The sequence below is a fragment of the Xenopus laevis genome, chromosome 3S (genome assembly GCF_017654675.1).
Source record: "Xenopus laevis strain J_2021 chromosome 3S, Xenopus_laevis_v10.1, whole genome shotgun sequence".
Lineage (NCBI taxonomy): Eukaryota > Metazoa > Chordata > Amphibia > Anura > Pipidae > Xenopus > Xenopus laevis.
Genome location: NC_054376.1, coordinates 101,329,800 through 101,350,738, shown reverse-complemented (window position 1 = coordinate 101,350,738; position 20,939 = coordinate 101,329,800). Strand labels below are relative to the sequence as shown.

Genomic DNA, 20,939 nt, shown 5'->3' with positions numbered 1-20,939 from the left:
GCTGCAGTACAGCAGTAAAGAGTGACTGAAGTTTATCAGAGCATAAGTCACATGACTGGGGGCAGCTGGGAAACTGACAATATGTCTAGCCCCATGTCAGATTTCAAAATTAAATTGATAAAAAAATCTGTTTACTCCTTTGAGAAACGGATTTCAGGGCAGAATTCTGCTGGAGCAGCACTATTAACTGATGCGTTTTGAAAAAAAACATTTTCCCATGACAGTATCCCTTTAAGCTATGTGTAAAGTTTTATGTACAATATTCCAAATACATGTGTTTAGCAATAGTGAAGAGTGTGGAACAGACTGCGCCCTCTGTGAAAGCCTCAGCCGCACCCGCTCTTCATCTCCATAGCAGTCACATCACTACAACTAAACCCATCTTTATAGACGTCCAAGCGATAGATTAAAAATGACACGCCAACTATCCAATCGTTTCCTGATCCTGCAACAGGCCCTGCCTACCGACTCCGCCTTCCATCAACTCGCAAGTCCACGCCCTCAAACGCTAGAGGTGCAGTAAGGTACAGAGGGGAAAATCAAACCGCCAATGGACTATCACCTCGGAGGAGCGTCGGCCTTTTGATTGGTCGGTGTGGGTGGGGTTCTGTCAGTGGCAGTCTGGTGCTTGGAGTCTGGGAGAAAGTGAAGGGGCCGCCCGAGGCTCAGGAGCCAGGGCCAGGCCGATCTATGGAGCTCGAGAATATAGTAGCTAACACCGTGCTGCTGAAAGCGAGAGAGGGTATGTACGAGTCGGGGACTGGAAAGTTACATTTCTATTATTATGGGGGCCGGCTGTTGTTATACGAGTACAACGTATAGACGTCAGGGATCTTTAACCTGCGGCCAATGTTGCAAACTACATTTCCCAGAAACCCTACGACTGGCGAGGCTTCCGTAGGATGCTGGGAGCTGTAGTCCTGCGCATTGCTGTGTGTGTGTGTGTGTGTAGGGGCATAGTACATCTGTATATACATTGGTGAGTTGTAGGAGTAGTAGTTGAACTTGTATATACTGCATTGCATCGTGGGACACCTATTGTTATTGCTCTTGTTACATTAATAGCAAGTATGGCTCACTGAGTGCTGTGCAGCTTTATTCTCCATTATCTCCAAACTGCCAGATTCTTTTAATTAAGAACAGCCACTTGCAGTAGGCAGGTAAATGCATAATGGGATGCCCATCCCTGCTGCCATATTTGTACAGTAGCTACGGCGGAGACTGGCGAAATATCATTAGGGAGGTAATTAGAACAATGATGGTTGCACTTCTGCATTCTGCCTTTTAGCTTGACATCGCTTATTTCAGTCATTTGCCCCTGTCTCGCTCTGGGCTGTGTCAATAACATCCTCTATTAATTCTTATTTCTGTAAAAAAGAAAGAAGTTCAGGTGGCCGGTGTGTGCATTGAGCTATTTGTAAGAAATACAAACCCGCTGGGCTTCTGCCTCGTGGGTACCCATAAAACATTTATTCTGCCAGGCTGCAATAAATGTCAAGCATTAAAGGAGAACTAAAGCCTAACTAAACTAAGTAGCTAGAAATGTTGTAAATTATGTTTTGTGCCCAAGGCAACCACAGCCCTTTAGCATGGAAGATCTGTGTCTCCAAAGATGCCCCAGTAGCTCCCCATCTTTTTTTCTGCTGATTCACTGCACTGTGCTGCTGTCAGTTACTGAGCTTAGGGACCCACTCACAATATACAGTACACATAGAATAGAAATGTCACAATATAAGACTGATTACTACACGGCAGCACAGAAACCAGTGCAACTAGCATCAGAATTTAATAATCAGCCCTGTAGCATCATCTTATATTACAGACAAAACTCATTTTCTGCTTGATAATTAGTGACGACCCCTAAGCTTAGCTTCTCAACAGCTGTTCAGAGCCCACTGAGCATATGTGTGTGTCACAGACACTTTCCAAGATGGTGACCCCCTGTGACAAATTTGAAGTCCTGGATCATTGCTGCTATTGACAAGCTGAAACTTTAGGCTGGTGCTATAAGTTCTCCTTTAAAGGAGCAGCTTGGTTGCCTTTATATGTTTATAATGCACAAAAATCATGAATATCTCGTAAATTATATCTTTAGAAGCGGTGACTAGTGATGTCATCAGTTATAAACTGTAAAATGATAGTGGTATCATTTTTGACACATGATTCACTAAAACTTCTGTAGTATAATAAATAACATACTCATTTTTGGAAAACATGAGGATATTAGAAGTAACCTTGGAGTTCCACTACCTGTATATGTTCATGGAACTCCTCAGTGACTTAATATATCCTTATAATACACAAAATGTGTATTATAATAAATAAAGTACCCCCTGTTGCAAAATATGAGGATATTAGAAGTTACCTCGGAGTTCCATGACCTGTTTAAAAACACTCGGACTTCGGCCTCGTACTTTTATATGGTCATGAAACTCCTCGGAAACTTATAATATCCTTATCATTTACAAGAGGGGGTACTTTATTCACTATATATTTTACAATAAGTGGTACTTTATTCACTATATATGTAATACACAAGAATAATGAGTAACCTGTTAAATATACCGTTATAAATGGTAGTTAGGGATGTATTGGTTGTAATTGGTGCGTAAAGGACATGGAAGCTTTTTTCCCAGGGCCGGGGCTTCTTTTTCGTGAAAAAAAAGTCCAGTGGGGAAATATTCTTAATTGCCTTTTCCAGGCCTTGTGCAGATTTCAGAACACAAAAAGTTATTCTGTGCATGTACAAATTTGAGTTTGTGCCAAGGACACCTGCGAAAGGTAAGTAAGACTGTGAGCTGTTTTTTTTCCCAGACCAGAGCAGTTTTTCCTTAAAAGGAGCACCAGTCTAATAACAGAATTTACTGGGGGGATGTCCAATGTACTGTGACTAATGAATTTGCCTTTCATTTTCTTTTAATGAAATGACTTGTACCATATGACTTGTGTATTAAAAATAATGAACTCCCTGGTGTACAATACTAGAAGTCACCTCGGAGTTCTATGACCTGTAAAAAATAGTGTACGTGGCTGTATATTGAGTTGTACCCAGCAGGAATCCACTCGTAGGCCTTAAATGTGCATCAGTTGATAATCAGGATCAATGAATGTTAGTGCTGTGGATCATTCTCTGCACCAAAGCACACTGATCCTCAGCAATAAGTGCAAATGCATTGATGTATATATGATCATCAATAAGTACACCCTAACTGTACTAGTTTTGTGGGTCTTTATAAAATATAAATAGGATCAGAGGGTCCTCAGAGCTTAGTTCAGTATTTGCAGGACCTGGAACACTTTGGGAGCAGTTTTGGTTAAGGTTTGGATTCCCAGCATCCTTCTGGCAGCCAAATAAGTTGCTGTGATTTATTGCTCAGCAACATTTGGAGCAGTCGATTTAGCAGGACTACAACTATATCTTAAAGGAGAACTAAACCCCCTTTCTAATAAAAACCCCTACCCTCCATAGACCCCCCTCTCTGCTCCCCCCGCACAGGAGTTAAAAAACCTAAATACCCCTAAGCCGGTAATTACCCCTTGTTGCAGAGTCAGCATAGCGGAGCTCATGGGGGCCATCTTTAGCCGCTTCGGTAATGTTCAGGTCTTCTTCCGGCGCTTCTGTAATTTTTGACACATGCGCAGTTGTAGCGAACAGGAAAAATGCTCCTATTGTGCATGCACCGATATGGAGCTTCCTTACTTAGATTACCGAAGCAGCTAAAGATGACCTCCGCGAGCTCTTCTGCACTGACTCTGCAACAAGGGGTAATTACTGGCTTAGGGGTATTTACTTGTGTTAAATCCTGTGCGGGGTGAGCAGGGAGGAGAGTCTATGGATGGTAGGGGATTTTTTCAGAAAGGGGGATTAGTTCTCCTTTAAAGGAGAAGAAAAGGCATGTTATACTTGGGGGTGCCAAAAGTAAGCCACCCCAAGTGATTGTATTTACTCACCTGAAACCATTTCCAGTGAGCACCACAAAGCGATCCTCTTCCTGCTCCGTCTTTCTTCTCAGGGGTGCATATGCACAGTAGAGCGAAACTTTAATGAAAAAGCTATTTCGTTCTACTGCGCATGCGTCTGTCCCGGGAAATTTGGAGAAAGAAGAACCAGGAAGACGATCACTCTGTGGTGCTCACTGGAATAACCCCGGGCCGGTGCAGTTTTCTCCTGATAGGAGCACCTGCCCTGGGTATCCAGTATATACAATCGATTGGGGGTGCCTAACTTTTGGAACCCCCAAGTAAAAATGCCTTTCCTTCTCCGTTAAAATAAATCATTTGTCGTGTATTTGCCTGCGATGTAAATCAAGTTCCCCCATCATGTGTCTGGTACACTGATATTTCCCTACACACATATAAGCACAACATGTTTGCTTTCTGTGCCTTTCCCAGCCCAAACAGACCCAAGTGAATGATTTGTTTGCAGGTGGCGGGGGCAACCGAAAGGGCAAAAGTAAGAAATGGCGGCAGATGCTGCAGTTTCCTCATATCAGCGAATGCGAGGAACTGAGGCGCAGTCTGGGTGAGTATGAAGCCGTTCATGATGAAGACTTGTATTGGTTGGCATTTCTGTTTGCTGAGAAACATCCTGCCCCACACAACTGTTGGCTAAGAACGTTGCATCGTTTCCTCTGTCCTGGGTGCTTTCACCACTTCCTGTATTTCTGTGTGAAGGCGCACACTTTTATCTGCTCATATTGCACAAAGATATTAGGCCCGTGGCACTGTATTAGAGTTATTTCATTGCTTCATAACCTGTCACCTCCATATATTTATTTCTGTCACCTCAGCTTGGCACCTCCTGGCTTCACATGAGATTGCATTCCGGCTCCAAGGGAACTTGCTTTTCCTGCTATATTTGCATTTAAATGGCAAAAGTTTCTGGTTGAGCTTGTTCTTCCTACCCCAAAAATACATTTTGAGTTTTCGTAGTTACGGGGAAACGGTTTTGTTCTGGTGCATAGCAACCAATTGGCAATTAGCAGGGTGAAAGTAAACGTCGGATTGCTGCGAGCTATGTAAAGCAAGTTCTTATAGCACAGTTATCTAACGGCTTTACATAGCACCTATATTTAAAGGGGGTTTTTCACCTTTGAGTTTACTTTTAATATGATGTAGAGCGTGATATTCTGAGACAATTTGCAATTGGTTTTCATTTCTTATTATTTAAAGTGGACCTGTCATCCAGACACAAAAATCTGTATAATAAAAGTCCTTTTCAAATTAAACATGAAATCCAATCTCTGTTTTTTATTAAAGCATTTATAGCTGTTGTAAACAAGATCCTGAGACGATGCAAGGCTTGCCTTAATAACAGTGTCCACAAAATGGCTCCTGCCTGCTTGCTATAATTATGACTGTAGGAAACAGCATTCAAATAATTTATATTGTGTAATTAAAGTTTATTTTGCTTGACTAATGTGAATAAGGATTTCGAATAATTTGTTTGGGTGACTGGTCCCCTTAGTAGGTCTTCAATTTGCATTTTAAGCAGTCCGGTAGCTATGGTCCCAATGACCCTAGCAACCCTGCAATGATTTGAATAAGGGACTGGAATATGAATAGGAGAGGCCTGAAAAGAAAGATAAGTAATAAAAAATAGTGATAAAAAATTATTTGTAGCCTTACAGAGCATTTGCTGTTTAGTATGGGTCAGCGACGCCAATTTGAAAGCTGCAAAAAGTCAGAAGAAAAAGGCAAATAATTATAAAACTAAAGAAACAATGAAGGCCAATAGAAAAGTTGCTTAAAATTAGCCATTCTATCACATACTAAAAGTTAGCTTAAAGGTGAGTCACCCCTTTAGTAGAGAACGACAAGTTCTGAAGTGTCCAATCTCTTGCATCAAGACTCATCTTGCCTTTTAAAGAACCACAAAGCTGTCATGATATTTCTCTTTTTGAAAAGCTGCATTGAATTGCTTCATAGATCCTGCAGTTCTGCCTAAACTGCTCTAGTGTGTTTTACAGTAATTTGTAATGCCACAGAGTATCTTTGTGCAATGTATATTCAGTATAGCCTTGTTTGGCCAGAATCAGCAGTGCAGATAGGGAGCTCACTGGTAAAAACACTCCCTGCACAATCATGTGCCATAAGGCTTAGAGGTTTGCTTTCACTATTAATTATTAGTAATCAGTGCTAATTATTGATCAGTTGCTATGAGGTACTGCACTGGTGCAAAACTTTTGGCACCCCTCCCCCCCAAGTGATGTTACCTTTCCTTCTCCTTTAACTGATTCTCAAGCCTGCTCATCTTTAATGCCTTCCTAGATCGAGACTACCATAGTCTCTGTGACCGTCAGCCAATAGGACGCCTTCTCTTTCGCCAGTTTTGTGAGACGCGACCGGAGTTACTGCGATGCGTACACTTTCTTGATGCTGTTGTAAGTATTGAGTTAACAGAGGGGAGGGTGACACTCTGCTGCAAGAAGCAATACGATACTTGGGAAATACCTCTGCTATCCTGAGCCCTCACCTTTTCTCCTTTGTTTGAAGGTTGAATATGAGGTATCGCCGGATGAAAAGCGTAAAGAATGTGGACAGCAACTGGTAGAAAAATATCTCACTGCTATGGTAAAGCATTTATTTTATATAATGTGGCTGTGATCAATACACAGCAGAAAGCAATGGTCCACAGTTAAGTGCTGTGAATGTTTTCTTCACTTACTGTTGGGTATTGTTTTATACTATTGAAAGAAAGCGGCCAAAGTATAAAACCTGTTGTGTTTGTAGTAAGGCTGTGGGGTCTCCCATGGATACTAAGCTGCTGATGCTTATAATCTCTTGTGTTCCAGGGACTTTGGGCTGACTACACACTTTACTACCACGTGGGAATGTAGTAACAAGTGAAAAGTTTATTCCAGGCCTAGCTACCATAGCAACCAGACATTTGTTATATTTTTCTTCTTTAACTGGCCAGTACATGCTAAGTGCTGAGTTGTTGCTATGAGCTACTAGACCTGGATCACTTGTTAATTTTGAATAAGTGTGTTGCATGTTATAAATGGTGAAAGCAACACACACCTCCTGTAAGGAGCACTTTTTATAAATTAAATGTATATTTTGGTGATGTAAAACCTTTACTGACTACAAAGTCCTGGAGAAGCCTACTGTGTGTCCATTAAAGGGATCGACATTCCCAGTACTTTGCTCTTAAGCAGAAAAACTAGTTTTGTAGTTGTCACTGTGTCTACAAAAAAAATCTCACGATACGCCTAAGCCATTCTGATTCTATTTTCTACTTACAGAGTGTGGTGGAAATTGTCTGTGTGCCTCAAGCTTATTTGGGATCTCTGTTATACTCTAAACCCTACTATTTAAATGGTTTCTTACTGATTTTTCTTAACCAGCCACCCATCCTGGCTCAGTTAACTGCAATTACAACCTCCTGGATAATGCTTCCCTCTAGTCATCCTCTGCTGCTAGAAGCAGTCCTGTTTTTAGTAAATACACTGATTATTTGTACATGTGCTTGCACAATTTGCTTTGTTTTGCCCTCTATATAGTTTTTACATTTTAACATAATGTACCTGGGCTGGTAAATTAGAGTGCTGACATGGTGTAGGAGGGGTACCTAACATCTCCCTGTAGCAGCCACCACCACCAGTGATTTTAGAATTTCTGCCCTAAAGCAGTGATCCAACTCTTTCTACATTTGAATGTGGCTCGAGGGCAAAAAAGGTTAGGGACCCCTGCCCTAAAGGATAGATACTATTGTACATAGTTGATTTACACTCAAACAAGGATCATGCCTAGTTACTTTGGGGTCATTCACACTAGCCATTTTGCTTCAGTTTAAAGCATGCACATTGAGGGGATTTTTTTTTTTTTTCTAAACTGATATCAAGTTGTACTGAGTTCTTCTGGATATTGTGCATTTTATCAACCACACGCTTCAGATTTAATACATTTAATCAAAAACATTTTTTGGGTCAAAACTCTCAAATTTTAATTGTGAATTATCCAAACTCAATTCGAATTTTACTTAGAATGTCGAGATTTATCAAACCTATACCGTGGGAATAATTAGAATTTGGCTATTCGCCACCTTAAACCTGCTGAGTTAATGTATAAGTCAATTGGAGAGGTCCAGTGACCTATTTGAAGATGTTATTAGCCTTTTTGTCATTGAAGTTTTTTTTGTCATTGAGAAAAAACTCGATTAAAGTTTAGTCGAATTTGATTCGAGTTTTTGGGTCGGTAATATTTGTTTGAGTTTTAGATATTCGTTGTTGTTTTTTAAATAACCTCCCAATCGAATTTCGAGTATATTTGAAATTATTAGAGTTAAAAAAAACTTGCATGCATTCGAAAGTCGACCCTCTCCGAATCACTGCTTAAAGGAAAACTATACCCACAAACAATGTAAGTCTCTATAAAAATATATTCTTATAAGTATTCATATTAGGGGTATAGTTTTTCGTTAAAGGCGAACAATAGGTATAATCACTGTGGGCAGGGGGTGTTAAAATATTTGGAATCCCCCAGTGATTATAATCACTTACCTGATTCATCAGCCCAGTACTCCTGTTAGCTGAAAACTGCATCAGCCTTGGGTATTTTTGTAGAAGTTTATTCTCCATAATCATCATCTTCTGTCTTCGTTTCTCCGAGACTGGGCAGGCGCATGCACAGTTGACTGAAAAGACTATGTTTTTTACACTTAAGTTTGGCTTTTACTCTAATGCGCCTTCCCAGACTGGAACAAAGAGAAGGAGGAAGCCAAAGAAGATGGCGACAATGAACTTCTACAGAAATACCCTGGGCCAGTGCTGTTTTTAGCGAAAAGAAGCACTGGCCTGGGGTATCATGTAAGCAATTAAAAACATTTTCTCCTTTGAAAAAAAAAACTTTTCTAATATGTTTGGTAAATGCTATATATTTGGCCCAGACTGTTGACTCTTCGTGGTTACAATACCTGACCATGCACAAGTATGGACATTTTTATAGTTATTGTTGTTGACCAGATGGGGGATTTTCCTTTAACAGTGTTTGTGCTCCAAGCAGAATTACATGTGCGTATCTTATCAAATGTAAGAAAGAAGTTTAAGCCTAATTACTTCCAGATGTTTGCAAATCTAACATAAATCCTTTTCTGCATAACATCCTGAACTGGACAGGCCGGTTTTGTGCCAGAGTTTGGATCAAGACAAGTAGGTCATAGCCCCTCTCTCTGAGCCATGTAACCCCCGCCCCCCCCCCCCCAAGGCTGTAAGGCATACAGTGCATGGATTTTCTTTGTTTATACCAGTGAGTTGGAAGAAAACAAGCAATGCATAAATGCATCACACACACCCTTTGCAGCAGCTCCTTGCCAAAACAAAGAAATTAAACGGTTCTGTTTATTAATATATTTTATTTATAACACTGAGAAGCTGTGCAATGTTTTATAGAGATTTTTCATTATTCACATCAGTCCGTGCCCCAGTGGCCTTCTCTATCACATTCACACAACACACTCATGCCGAGGTCAGTTATATCAGGAGCTAGGTAACCTGTTTTCATAGTGTAGGAGAAGCTTTTACAGATATTGCCCAGATCAAAACAAACTAAGGACTCCACTGTTGTCAGCAGAGCTAACCACTTCTATTTTCGAGTGTTCCAAAGCAGTTGCCTGTAAAAAGCTACTTCTTTTTAACAAGGAGACACATTTGAAAGGCTGCTATCAATACTACATGAGTTATATGCAATATACTGCACAACTAAAACACATTGGGGCAAATTTACTAAAGGGCTAAGTGACTAACGCTGGCGAAAATTAGCCGATTTACTAACGGCCGCTGGCATAAATTTGCTAGCGATGGAGATAGACTGTAGCGCTACTTCGCACTCTTAACGCCAGGCGAATTTTCACTCTGGCGAATAGACGTAACTACGCAAATTCACTAAGATGAGGATTTTAATGAACGTTACCTCTTGCGCCAGTCTTCACCATCTCAGACCAGGTGAAGTGCAATAGAGTAGATAGGAGTTCCTCCAAAAAAATGTAACATTTTTCTAAGTCCCAAAAAAAGCTGGCGACTTTTCATTTTTCAGGGTGATAAGCTGCAAAAGATCGTAAAATTTTTTTTTATGGTACCTGGCTTCCCCCCTACATTTCCTAACATATGGCACATAAACTATACACTGGGCTCATGTGTAGGGCAATATAACAACTCTATATTATTTTATTAAGGTTCCCTGGGCTTGTTTAATGTAATGTATTTGCTGCAACATATACTTCCATTGAAATTAAACTTTCCCCCATATGCAAATTAGCCAACGCTAGCGCAACTTCGCTTTGTTTGCCAAATTAACACTAGCGAAACTTTGCCATCTTTGGTGCCCTGGACGCAGCTTCGCATTTTAGTGAATTAGCGCTGAATTTTCGCCTGCTGATGTGAGCGAAGCCATCGCTGGCGAATTTCCGGAGGTTAGTGAATTTGCCCCGTTGTGAGATTGTAAAAACCTTTAGAATAGAGCAGCATAAATATCTTAAACTCTATAGAAATGTGGCTAAGGGGTCCTGTGCATAAAACAAGCTCAGAGGCTACTCGAGAAATGCATTGTTGCATGAAACATGTAGACACAACATAAAAATCTAAACAGCAGTTATTCTGCCTTGGTCTGTGATTCCTAACACTCTACTACTGTAAGTTATAAAACAAGCTCAGTTAAGGTGGTCATACACTAGCAAGTCCTGTATGGATCCAACCAATTGCCCATGGGGCCACCTTAAAGGAGAAGGAAATTCCCTGGGCGCAAAAACCCTCCCCTGTGTTGCCCCTCCTCCCCCCTGGCCTACCTGTCCCGCCGGGCAAATGCCCCTAACTTGTTACTCACCCCTCTGCGCAGGTCCTGTCCACGGATTTCACAGGCGCCATCTTCTCCCAAGCGGTCTTCTTCCTGCTTTGACCGGCGTTTTTGGCGCATGTGCAGTAGGAGCGTTTACTGGTACGGATCTACTGCGCATGCGTCAAAAGTCACAAAGTTTTCTGATTTCACTTCGTGACATTCGGCGCATGCGCAGTAGATCCGTACCGGTAAATGCTCCTACTGCGTATGCGCCAGAAGATGCTGATTTATCCAGGAAGAAGACCGCTTGGGAGAAGATGGCGTCTGTGAGCTCTGTGGACAGGACCTGCGCAGAGAGGTGAGTAACAAGTTAGGGGCATTTGCCCGGGGGGACAGGTAGGCCGGGAGGGGGGAGGGATTTTTGCGCCCAGGGGGTTTCCTTCTCCTTTAATGTTCTTCCTTTCATTGGTCCCAACGGTACAAACAGAACTCTTTTCACTTCCTTATCTGTCTGCAATGTGTTCTGGTTTGATCCTCAAACTAACTGACTTCCTTTTTGTTCCTGCCCAACTAACATTCATTTGCCGGTAGGTAGGTGTATGGCCAGCTTCAGGCTTTCTTTTCTTAATAAGGTATGCACATGTGTTTTTGTGAAAGTACAACCTGCTCGCAGTATTAATTGATCATATTCTGCCTTCAAAAGCAATGTTTAAACTGCTAAGTGTTAAAGAAGAATTCAACCCTTAACTAAAAACCCTCCCCCCCCCAAGCCTAGCTGCTAGCCCAGGGAAATGCCCCTAACTTTTTTACTTACCCCTCGGTGCAGATTCAGGGGTCACAGTTCACCGCAACCATCTTCCGAGTCATCGTGTCTTCTTTCAGCGCTTCAGCAATTTCCATCTATTTCGGCGCATGCGTAATTCTTCTATTTCCATCTATTTCGGCGCATGCGCAATTCTTCTATTTCCATCTATTTCGGCACATGTGCTGCTTCACTGGTCTCAGATTACCGAAGACCTGGAAGATGGCTGCCGCGAACTGAGATCCCTGAATCTCTGCCGAGGGGTAAGTAAAACTTTAGGGACATTTCCCCGGGTTAGTAGCTAGGCAGAGGGTGAGGAGGGAGGGGTGTCTATATAGGGAAGGTGGGTAGGGGATTATTTAATTAAGGGTTGAATTCTCCTTTAAATCACTAATAAGGTCATCACACATGCCCACTGTATCTCTTGATATGTTTCATGGTTAACCCAAACATAACCTAATAAAAGAAAAATTGATGGAAAGCAACTTGCCCGTGCACAATCATGACAATTTTTCAGTGGTTTTAAGGTAGTTATAAATGCGGTTGCTATCAAAAGCAGCATCTGTCTGTTCCTTTTCTGCATTGCTGGTTCTGTTTATTTTAACAATGTAGCATGAGTCAGCCCTCATGTTTCTTCAGGGGTCTGTTAAACAACCAGCTTTTGCTACATTGCTTCACAAATTTGAACCAACAGGGCATAGAATAGACTACTTTCAACAGTGACATAACTTTAAAACATAACTTAATTTGTAATTAATGTACAGTATGTGAGAAAATTAAATGATACCTTTGGGGTAACATACCTTTAATACTGAGTAAAGCCAGAAACGTGTTCAATTTATGTAACGTTACGCGGAACAGCATTTTCACATGCCTCATTGATGTACTTCTACAAGACAAAAAGAGTCCTTGGACCAATAATGTCTTGCAATACTTTTCCCCATTAATTTAATAGACCAGCCTCCTAAAGCAAAGGCAGCACAGGCTCTCATTCCTTAAAGTCCTTAAGTTCGGGGATGTCAAACAATCATGTAGTTTGGGGAGACATTAAAGGGGTGGTGTATATTTAAATTAACTTTTAGTATGTGTAGAATGGCAAATTCTAAGCAACATTTTAATTGGCCTTCATTTTCTCTCTTTTTTTTCTATATTTTTTTAATTATTTGCCTTCTTCTGACTCTTTCCAGCTTTTTTAATGAGGGTCACTGACCCCATCTAAAAACTAGTGCTTTAAGGCTATACATTTTTTATTACTACTTTTTATTACTCATCTTTCTATTCATTTCCTCTCCTATTCATATTCCAGTGGGGTGGTTTACCTAAGTATGTTACTGAATAGCCAATACTAATCAACTTTTTTTGAATTGGTCTTCATTATTTATTTTTGATATTTTTTTAATGATTTGCCTTCATCTTCTGATTCTTTCCAGCTTTCAAATGGGGGTCACTGACCCCCATCTACAAACAAATGCTCTGTAAGGCTACAAATGTATAGTTATTGCTACTTTTAACTACTCATTTTCTATTCAGGCCTCTCCTATTCATATTCCAGTCTCTTATTCAAATCAATGCACGGTTGCTAGGGTAATTTGGACTCTAGCAAACAGACTGCTGAAACTGCAAACTGGAGAGCTGCTGAATAAAAATCTAAATCAAAACTGTATTCATGAAGGGTGGATGGGTTGCAGAAGGGGACATCGTAAATAAGCCCCTTAGTATATTGAGTGACATTCTCTGTTGTTATGACACCACGTTGTGATTCACAGATTTGTTGTACAGGCAATAACTGGTGTATTTAAAAGTGAAATTAAAGATATAAAAATCCAGACAATGGCCTGTAAGCCATTACCCTTAGAAAAAAACAAATAGTAGTGCAGGCCAAATAACATTAGTTAAAATAAGTAACTTGATTAAAAAAAAAATGAATGGATTTCTTACATAAATGAAACAGGCTCAGCACTAATTTAGGCATTTTGTAACAAAAGATAAATAAGACTGTTTATATAAAAAGCAGGGGATTAAATTATATAATGATTGAAATCTTTTAATTATTTCCTTGGTTTTCCTTGGAATGCAAACATCCATGAGCCCAGGGCCATTAATAAGATGAACTTTCTGTGAACGTGCCAGAGAATGTATTAAATGGACTGAAAAAATATTTAGAATAACATTCTACTAACCCAGGGTACATGTGTGATATGTCCCAAATTTGGTAACACTTAAAAATTGTGTGCAGCAACAGCCTCTATATAATTTGAATTATTTTCTGTATGCCTTCCAATTTTGACAAGTAGTCTGATCATCTATTATTGCACATATTGGGCTGTTATATCAAAAAACAAACAAATTCATTCAAAGATGTTTAGCAACTACTTATCTTGAACTGCCCTTGTGTTGTGTTTGATGCCTCAGCCATATTTTTGCATTTAAGAACAAGGTCCTATATTAATATATATATCTTTTTTTTGTAGAGTGAAGATTACATCACAGAAGTCCCTGAGCACATGGTCGTCAGTTGCACTGAAAGCCTAGAAATAAACCCATGCAAAGAACTTTTTAAAGAGCCTTCTAAGTAAAATATATATATATATATGGGGGGTTATTTATCAAAGTCCGAATTTATCTCAATATTTTCTGAAAAAAACTCAGACCAAATCCACACAGGTTTTTTCAGGCCTATTTATTAAATTAGGGATGCACCGAATCCAGGATTCAGTTCAGGATTCGGCCTTTTTCAGTAGGATTCTGATTCGGCCGAATCCTTCTGCCCGGCTGAACCAAATCCTAATTTGCATATGCAAATTAGGTGCGGGAGGGAAATTGCGTGACTTTTTGTCACAAAACAAGGAAGTAAAATGTTTTCCCCTTCTCACCCCTATGCAAATTAGGATTCAGTTTGGTATTCGGCCGAATCTTTTGCGAAGGATTAGGGGTTTGGCTGAATCCAAAATAGTGGGTTTGGTGCATCCCCATTATTAATACACTTTCCTGAAAATTTTGTTTGTGAGAAAAAATCATGAAAATTACAAATTTTACGGAATTTCCACACGAAAACTTCGGATTATTGCACGAAATCCAGCGCAGATAAAAAAAATCTTTGGAACTTCTCCTATTGACTTATATGCAACCTCAGATCTGAGATGCCGGATTTTCAGATTCTGACTTTTTGCTTCCTCAGGTTATAATAAATTCAGAAAAAATTGTGGTTTTTTTTTTTTGTTTTTTGAAATTCCGATTTTATACTAAAAAAACACACATTTTTCAATATTTGCAATGTGAAAAGTTATGCGTTTGCACAAACAAATTTTCCTTTGCGCAAAGTTAAAATAGCACCCTCTTCCGACAGTGGAAGAATTTTGTAGTTTACAGTAAAATGTAATAAAATGTCTTACTTAAAAAAGTTTGCTCTAGAAGATTATGCGCAATGTGAGTTTTTATTCTTACTTGTACAAATTGTTTTGCTCTTTGCAACTTTTATTACATTCCCCCAATTGTATGTTAAATGTGTTACTTTTTGTGTGTGTGTATGTATATATATATATATATATATATATATATATATATATATATATATATATATATATATATATATATATATATATATATATATATATATATATATATATATATAATTTACTCTGTACTTTCTTTACAGTAGTAACCTGATCTCTCCCCTCTAGGCTTGTTCATGACTTCCTGAGCATGGCTCCGTTTTCGGATTACTTGGACAGTTTTTATTTTAACCGCTTTCTGCAATGGAAATGGCTGGAGAGGTGAGAGGGGAGGATGGTCTACATGTGATTGCCCCAGCTTTGTGTACCCACGGGTGACCATGTGTGTGTCTTATTCCCAGGCAACCGGTTACAAAGAACACTTTCCGACAGTACAGAGTTTTGGGCAAGGGGGGCTTTGGAGAGGTGAGAAAACAAGTCTTTTGCCCAGAATTGGTATATTTCTTTCTGAATAATCCAGTCCAGCCTCCTCTAATTTCCTGAGTAGGCCTCTATTGTCTGCTTCTCACTGACCTGTTTATGTAGAAGCTCTACTGTACACACCTAATCTTGCTTTCCCTCTTTGTTATGAGTGCCTGTTATTTTTTCCTGAACTAAATCATTCCTCCACTCAACCCCCACCTGCAGCTTTCATAAAGAAGCTGCAATGGCACTATATGCCCCAGGCATTCCTCCCTCCACATATACTTGCTTGCAGATTTTGGTTGTAGTGCCTACAGTTTGGGAGGCAAATATGCATATCCCTATACATATTCCTTATGAGAATACAGCTTCACTGATAATGTGAATGCGTTTTAGTAAGTGGGAATATAGCTATTACTTTCAAAACTTTTTTCCTGCATTCAAGTAGCTTCAGGAACCAGGTACACCTGTAGTCATATGGTGTAAGATGACCATAGATGCAAGATAATTTCACACCATATGTGGATTGTCCTGACATTTTTGGTACCAATGGCGATCATTTAGTCGATCGTAAAGGTTATAAGATTTCTGTCGGCTATCAATAGTTTCTCTGCATGTATTGCCAATCTGCGATATCAATGGGTGACTGTTGCTAGTATTTGTTTGGACATAATTTTCGTACGATTGCTGTCATGGCCAGAGCATCACCTGATTTGTTCTTTTACTGCTGAATTTAATCTAAATGGTTAGTTGCAGTCGGAGATAGGGCAGTACGATCATTGGTACTATAAGAGGCCAATATATGCAGGTCTATGGCCAGTTTTAGTGACTAGTGCACAGAGATAAGGGCAGCTGATGGTAGTATCCTTCAATTACTTTGCAACACTGTTGTTTGTTCACATTTTGTATCATTTTATCCAACCCTGTCCAGAGTTTTTCGGTTTACTGCTCTAACACACCTATGTGGGTCTAGCACCATAAAAAACTGCTGTTCGTCAACCCCCCTTTTTATTGATAAAAGCTTAAAGGAGAAGGAAAGGATTAAGTAATTAAGCCTTATCAGAAAGCCTCAAAGCAATGCTGCTCTTGTAATCTGAGCCCAGAGCTATGAGTGAGCAGTAAGTGACTCAGGCAGGAAGTGATGTCACAACAAGCAAATATGGAAGCTGCTATCCTAAACAAACAGAGAGCTTCCAGAGAACTTGGGTATGGAAAACATTCTGCAGAATAAATATAGTGTTATAGCTTACACTATTGTGGCTAATCTATTGGCAATACACTGCCTTGCTAGCTTTCCTTCTCCTTAAATGCAGAAATACAGCCTTAGGCTAAAATCACAAGAAGAGTTTCGGCTGCCACTGGCATCGGCTCACATTCAGAATCACAGCTTCAGGGATCAGTTTTGGGGCCCCTGATCAGTCATACGGGAAATCCCTAAATCTAATGTCACATCAGATATTTAGACTACCGCTTCCATCAGGTGGAAAATAGCAGCGGCCAAAGCACCTTCGGCAACATGAGCTTTACATATTTTCCTAGTGACTGATTAGGGGGTCAAAAACAGATCTCTGCTGCTGTGATTTTGAAATAATTTTGTCTGTTAAAGCTTGAGGCCTCCGAATTCACAGGGAATGCTAATGTAATTAGTCCATTTCAAATGTTTTGGAGGGCTGCTTAAAGGGGAATCAATATAACCTAAATTTAATTTACCGGAATGTATTGAAGGGTAGTTTATAGTGTCAGTATCACTTTAACAGCACTTTACAATTAGATATCTCTTTTTTTGTCTACAGCAAGGCATTCTTCACAGACGTCACCAGAGCATTATCAAATTTTATTTATTATTTATCTTCAGCTTACTTTTCCATTTGTTACGCAAAGCCCCACAAGACTACAATTGTGCTTTGCATAGGAAAGTGCTATATAAGATATAATATACATAACTCGCATTACTGCTAATGTTTTACCCCCAGGTGTGTTAGTACAACTGAAATTAGTGTCCAGGCAAACCTGTTGTTCCATATTAATGCCAATATCCGATTACATATATACACACACTGAGCTATTTATATCTTTATCTTCCTTGCTTACTGGAATGTTAGCTTGCTAGTTTCCCAGGGTTTACATTGATATTGACATACAGCTTATCAGCCCCAAAGTAAAAAATAAAGGGGGGGGGGGATATTTGCAGATGGCTTTCCACAATTCTTGGGTGCAGGATAAAATCCTAATTTCTTTCCATTATTTATCAGGTATTAATGTCTTGACTTTTCAGAAAATGACTGAGTGCAACCTGGTAGTAGATTGATATAAGTGATTAGAAGTTTACCGTGATAGCATATAGAAACAGCCATAAGCATTTGGAAGACATCTGTCACTTAAAGGGGTTATTCACCTCAAAACAACTACGGTAGTTGTTTTCAGATAGATCAACAGAAATAAGGACTTTTCCCAACTATTTTCTGTGTCACCGTTTTTCTAATCTAGTGTAAAGTGTCATTTTTCACCTTCTAAAGCAGCTCAGGGAGGGGGGGGTCGCTGACCCTGTAAACTTATCTTTATCCCTGCTGAGCAGAATCTCTGAGTTAAAGTCCTGCACGGGTCCATTTTTTGGAACCCAGTCGTACCTATAACCCGGACCTGCTACCTGTTTTCTTACCCGATTGGACCAGCTACCCGACCTGCAAGTACATTATCTGCAACCCGGACCCGCAAACCGCTGACCATTAAGAATCAGGAAGTGCTGTCATTGTAAACCAGAAGTGACATCATTGGAAGTAGGCGTGATCAGAAAAAAGGAGGAAAAATCGCTATTGAGAAGACCCGCGTCGCGGCCCGCAAACCCACAGAACCACCGACCCGCGTCTATACCCGCACCCGGAACTTCTACCCACAACCCGCAGGTTTTTGCGGGTAACCCGCAGGTACCCGACCTGCTGCAGGACTCTACTGTTGAGTTTCATTACAGGCGACTGTTAGAATTGATACAATAGTTGCTAATATTGCACAGATGCTGCTGAGAAATGTATCAACTAAATATTGCAAAATTGTATCCGTTTTTATTCTGCACCTGAATTACTGAGCTGTCCGACTCAAACACCAGAGACACAAACATTCAACTTTAAACTTAGAATTTGGAAAAAACTGTAAAAAATAAATAATGCAAAATAATTGAAAAAAAGTCATTATTTCTGGGGAACAATCTGAAAACAACTGAACTGAAAAAAAAGTGTTTGGAAGGTGAACAGCCCCTTTAAGCATAGGCTGATTAGAAGTTTAGCAAACATAGCTTCTTTTATTACTTGACTAAAGATGGGTACTATGTCATTACTACATGATCCGTGTATCCATGCTGGTAAAATTGTTATTCTCTTTTTATTTAACTGCCAGGACCAGTGTTGTTATTTGCACACCATAGCACCAAATTCTGAGTTACGGGTTAAAAATGTACGAATGTCTGTATTATTGACCCTTTGATGATACTTTTTCCATTACTGTAAAAATGACAGGTAGGTATGCTTTGAAAGCATCAGTTGCAAGGAGCACGACCCCCATCACTTTCCCTTGGCTTGGCTTCCTGTATTCTTCGTCAAGGTATAATGGAAGCCAGCGCTTATAGCATAGGAAAAGGCAGACAGAATTAAATATAGTGTAGTATTTTTTTTTCAATAAAAACACCTTCTGCGTCTTTGTTAGATTAAAAAAGTGTTCTGATAACCACATTATCCAAAGCTGAAACACTGTGCTCACACCTTCATTAACCCAAGTGGGGGGGGAGTGTGATAGGGATTCTCCCCTAATTAATGTGAACTGTCTGGTCAAGGTGGGTACTCTCAAACCACAATATCCTTGATACTTTGAAAATTCCAATCTTGCCTCCAGCAATGATTCTGCTGCCGTTGGCCTCTGCACATTTCTGTGCCTGCACTCACAGACTTGTGTGGCACTACCATAAAACTGAATTTACTTTCCATTTAGTATATTTTGTCTTTACTTTAATGTCCTTTGCTTGAACCCTCGTAGGCATCCACAGTTCTGGATTGTACTCTGCTCCTTAGAGATTTCACTGACCTTTTCTGCCTGATCTTTTAAGAGCCTAATTGCATTCTTCCTTTTATGGTCAGTGATCTGTAAACATAGGCCAAAAATGTAGAAGCTGAAAACTCGTCTGATTTATTTCAGAGGCTTTTCTATATTAAAATCTCAAGCCCCGTGAATGGAAAAGCAAAATAAAGCTGAACTGCGGCATATTATTGTTTAACTTTCCTGGATGATTGTGTATTTCTAAAAGCAGCCCTAGCAGGGTGACACAACCAGCACATAGATTTCGTTATTGCGTGTTCACTAGCGTGTCTTGCTGAGGGAAAAAAGGTGAATGTGAATGTGCAGATTGCAAGCAGTCGCTTTATCAACCTAAAATCTGCAGAAAAATAGGTGTCCCTACATCTCTGCTTAAAGGGATACTGTCATGGAAAAACATGTTTTTTCCAAAACACATCACTTAATAGTGCTGCTCCAGCAGAATTTGCACTGAAATCGATTTCTCAAAAGAGTAAACAGATTTTTTTTTATATTCAATTTTGAAATCTGACATGGGGCTAGACATTTTGTCAGTTTCCCAGCTGCCCCAGTTATGTGACTTGTGCCTGCACTTTAGGATGGAATTACTTTCTGGCAGGCTGTTATTTCTCCTACTTAATGTAACTGAATCAGTCTCAGTGGGACTGAGCTTTTACTATGTTCTTAGATCTACCAGGCAGCTGTTATCTTGTGTTAGGGAGCTGCTATCTCGTTACCTTCCCATTGTTCTGTTGTTAGGTTGCTGGGGGGGAAAAGGGAGGGGGTGATATCACTCCAACTTGCAGTACAGCAGTAAAGAGTGATTGAAATTCATCAGAGCACAAGTCACATGACTGGGGCAGCTGGGAAATTGACAATATGTCTAGCCCCATGTCAGATTTCAAAATTGAATATAACAAAATCTGTTTGCTCTTTTGAAATATGGATTTCAGTGCAGAATTCTGGTGGAGCAGCATGTTTTCCCATGACAGGGTATCTTTAATGCATTATAGGGACGTGTAACCCCCACAACCAGGCAGCAGCTAGGAGTAAGGATTCAACATAAGGATAAGCAGTACAAATAAGAATAATAAAACATAAGTCATGCAGTCTAACTGTAATTTAGTTGCCATAGTCATTGACAGGTGGGAAATAGTTGGAATAGAAAGACTAATAACAATTAAAGACGAAGATCATTTTAAAATATAATAATTTTTAATAGTAATAGATAATAGTAATTTTTTGAATTACTTCTATTAGATATATCATTTTAAAAAGTTGCTTAGAAGGAGTCCCAATAAAACACACTGATAGATAATTTAATAGTGGACTTCCCCTTTAACAGTCATGAATCTTTGGCGTTTGGGAAAGAGCATATTATCATTATTTTG

General features: G+C 39.7%; 1 protein-coding gene across 2 annotated transcripts in view; it reads left to right on the top strand.

Moving 5' to 3' along the window:
- Positions 1–624: 624 nt before the first annotated feature.
- grk6.S (G protein-coupled receptor kinase 6 S homeolog) overlaps positions 625–20,939 on the top strand; it is a 37,401-nt gene continuing 17,086 nt past the window's right edge. Inside the window, 7 exon segments of one of the 2 annotated variants that reach the window (NM_001094044.1) lie at positions 625–742; positions 4,427–4,522; positions 6,271–6,383; positions 6,496–6,573; positions 14,047–14,147; positions 15,256–15,348; positions 15,429–15,492. In NM_001094044.1, coding sequence (NP_001087513.1) covers positions 691–742; positions 4,427–4,522; positions 6,271–6,383; positions 6,496–6,573; positions 14,047–14,147; positions 15,256–15,348; positions 15,429–15,492 — 597 coding nt within the window. In that variant the 5' untranslated portion in view covers positions 625–690. 2 annotated transcript variants of the gene reach the window in all.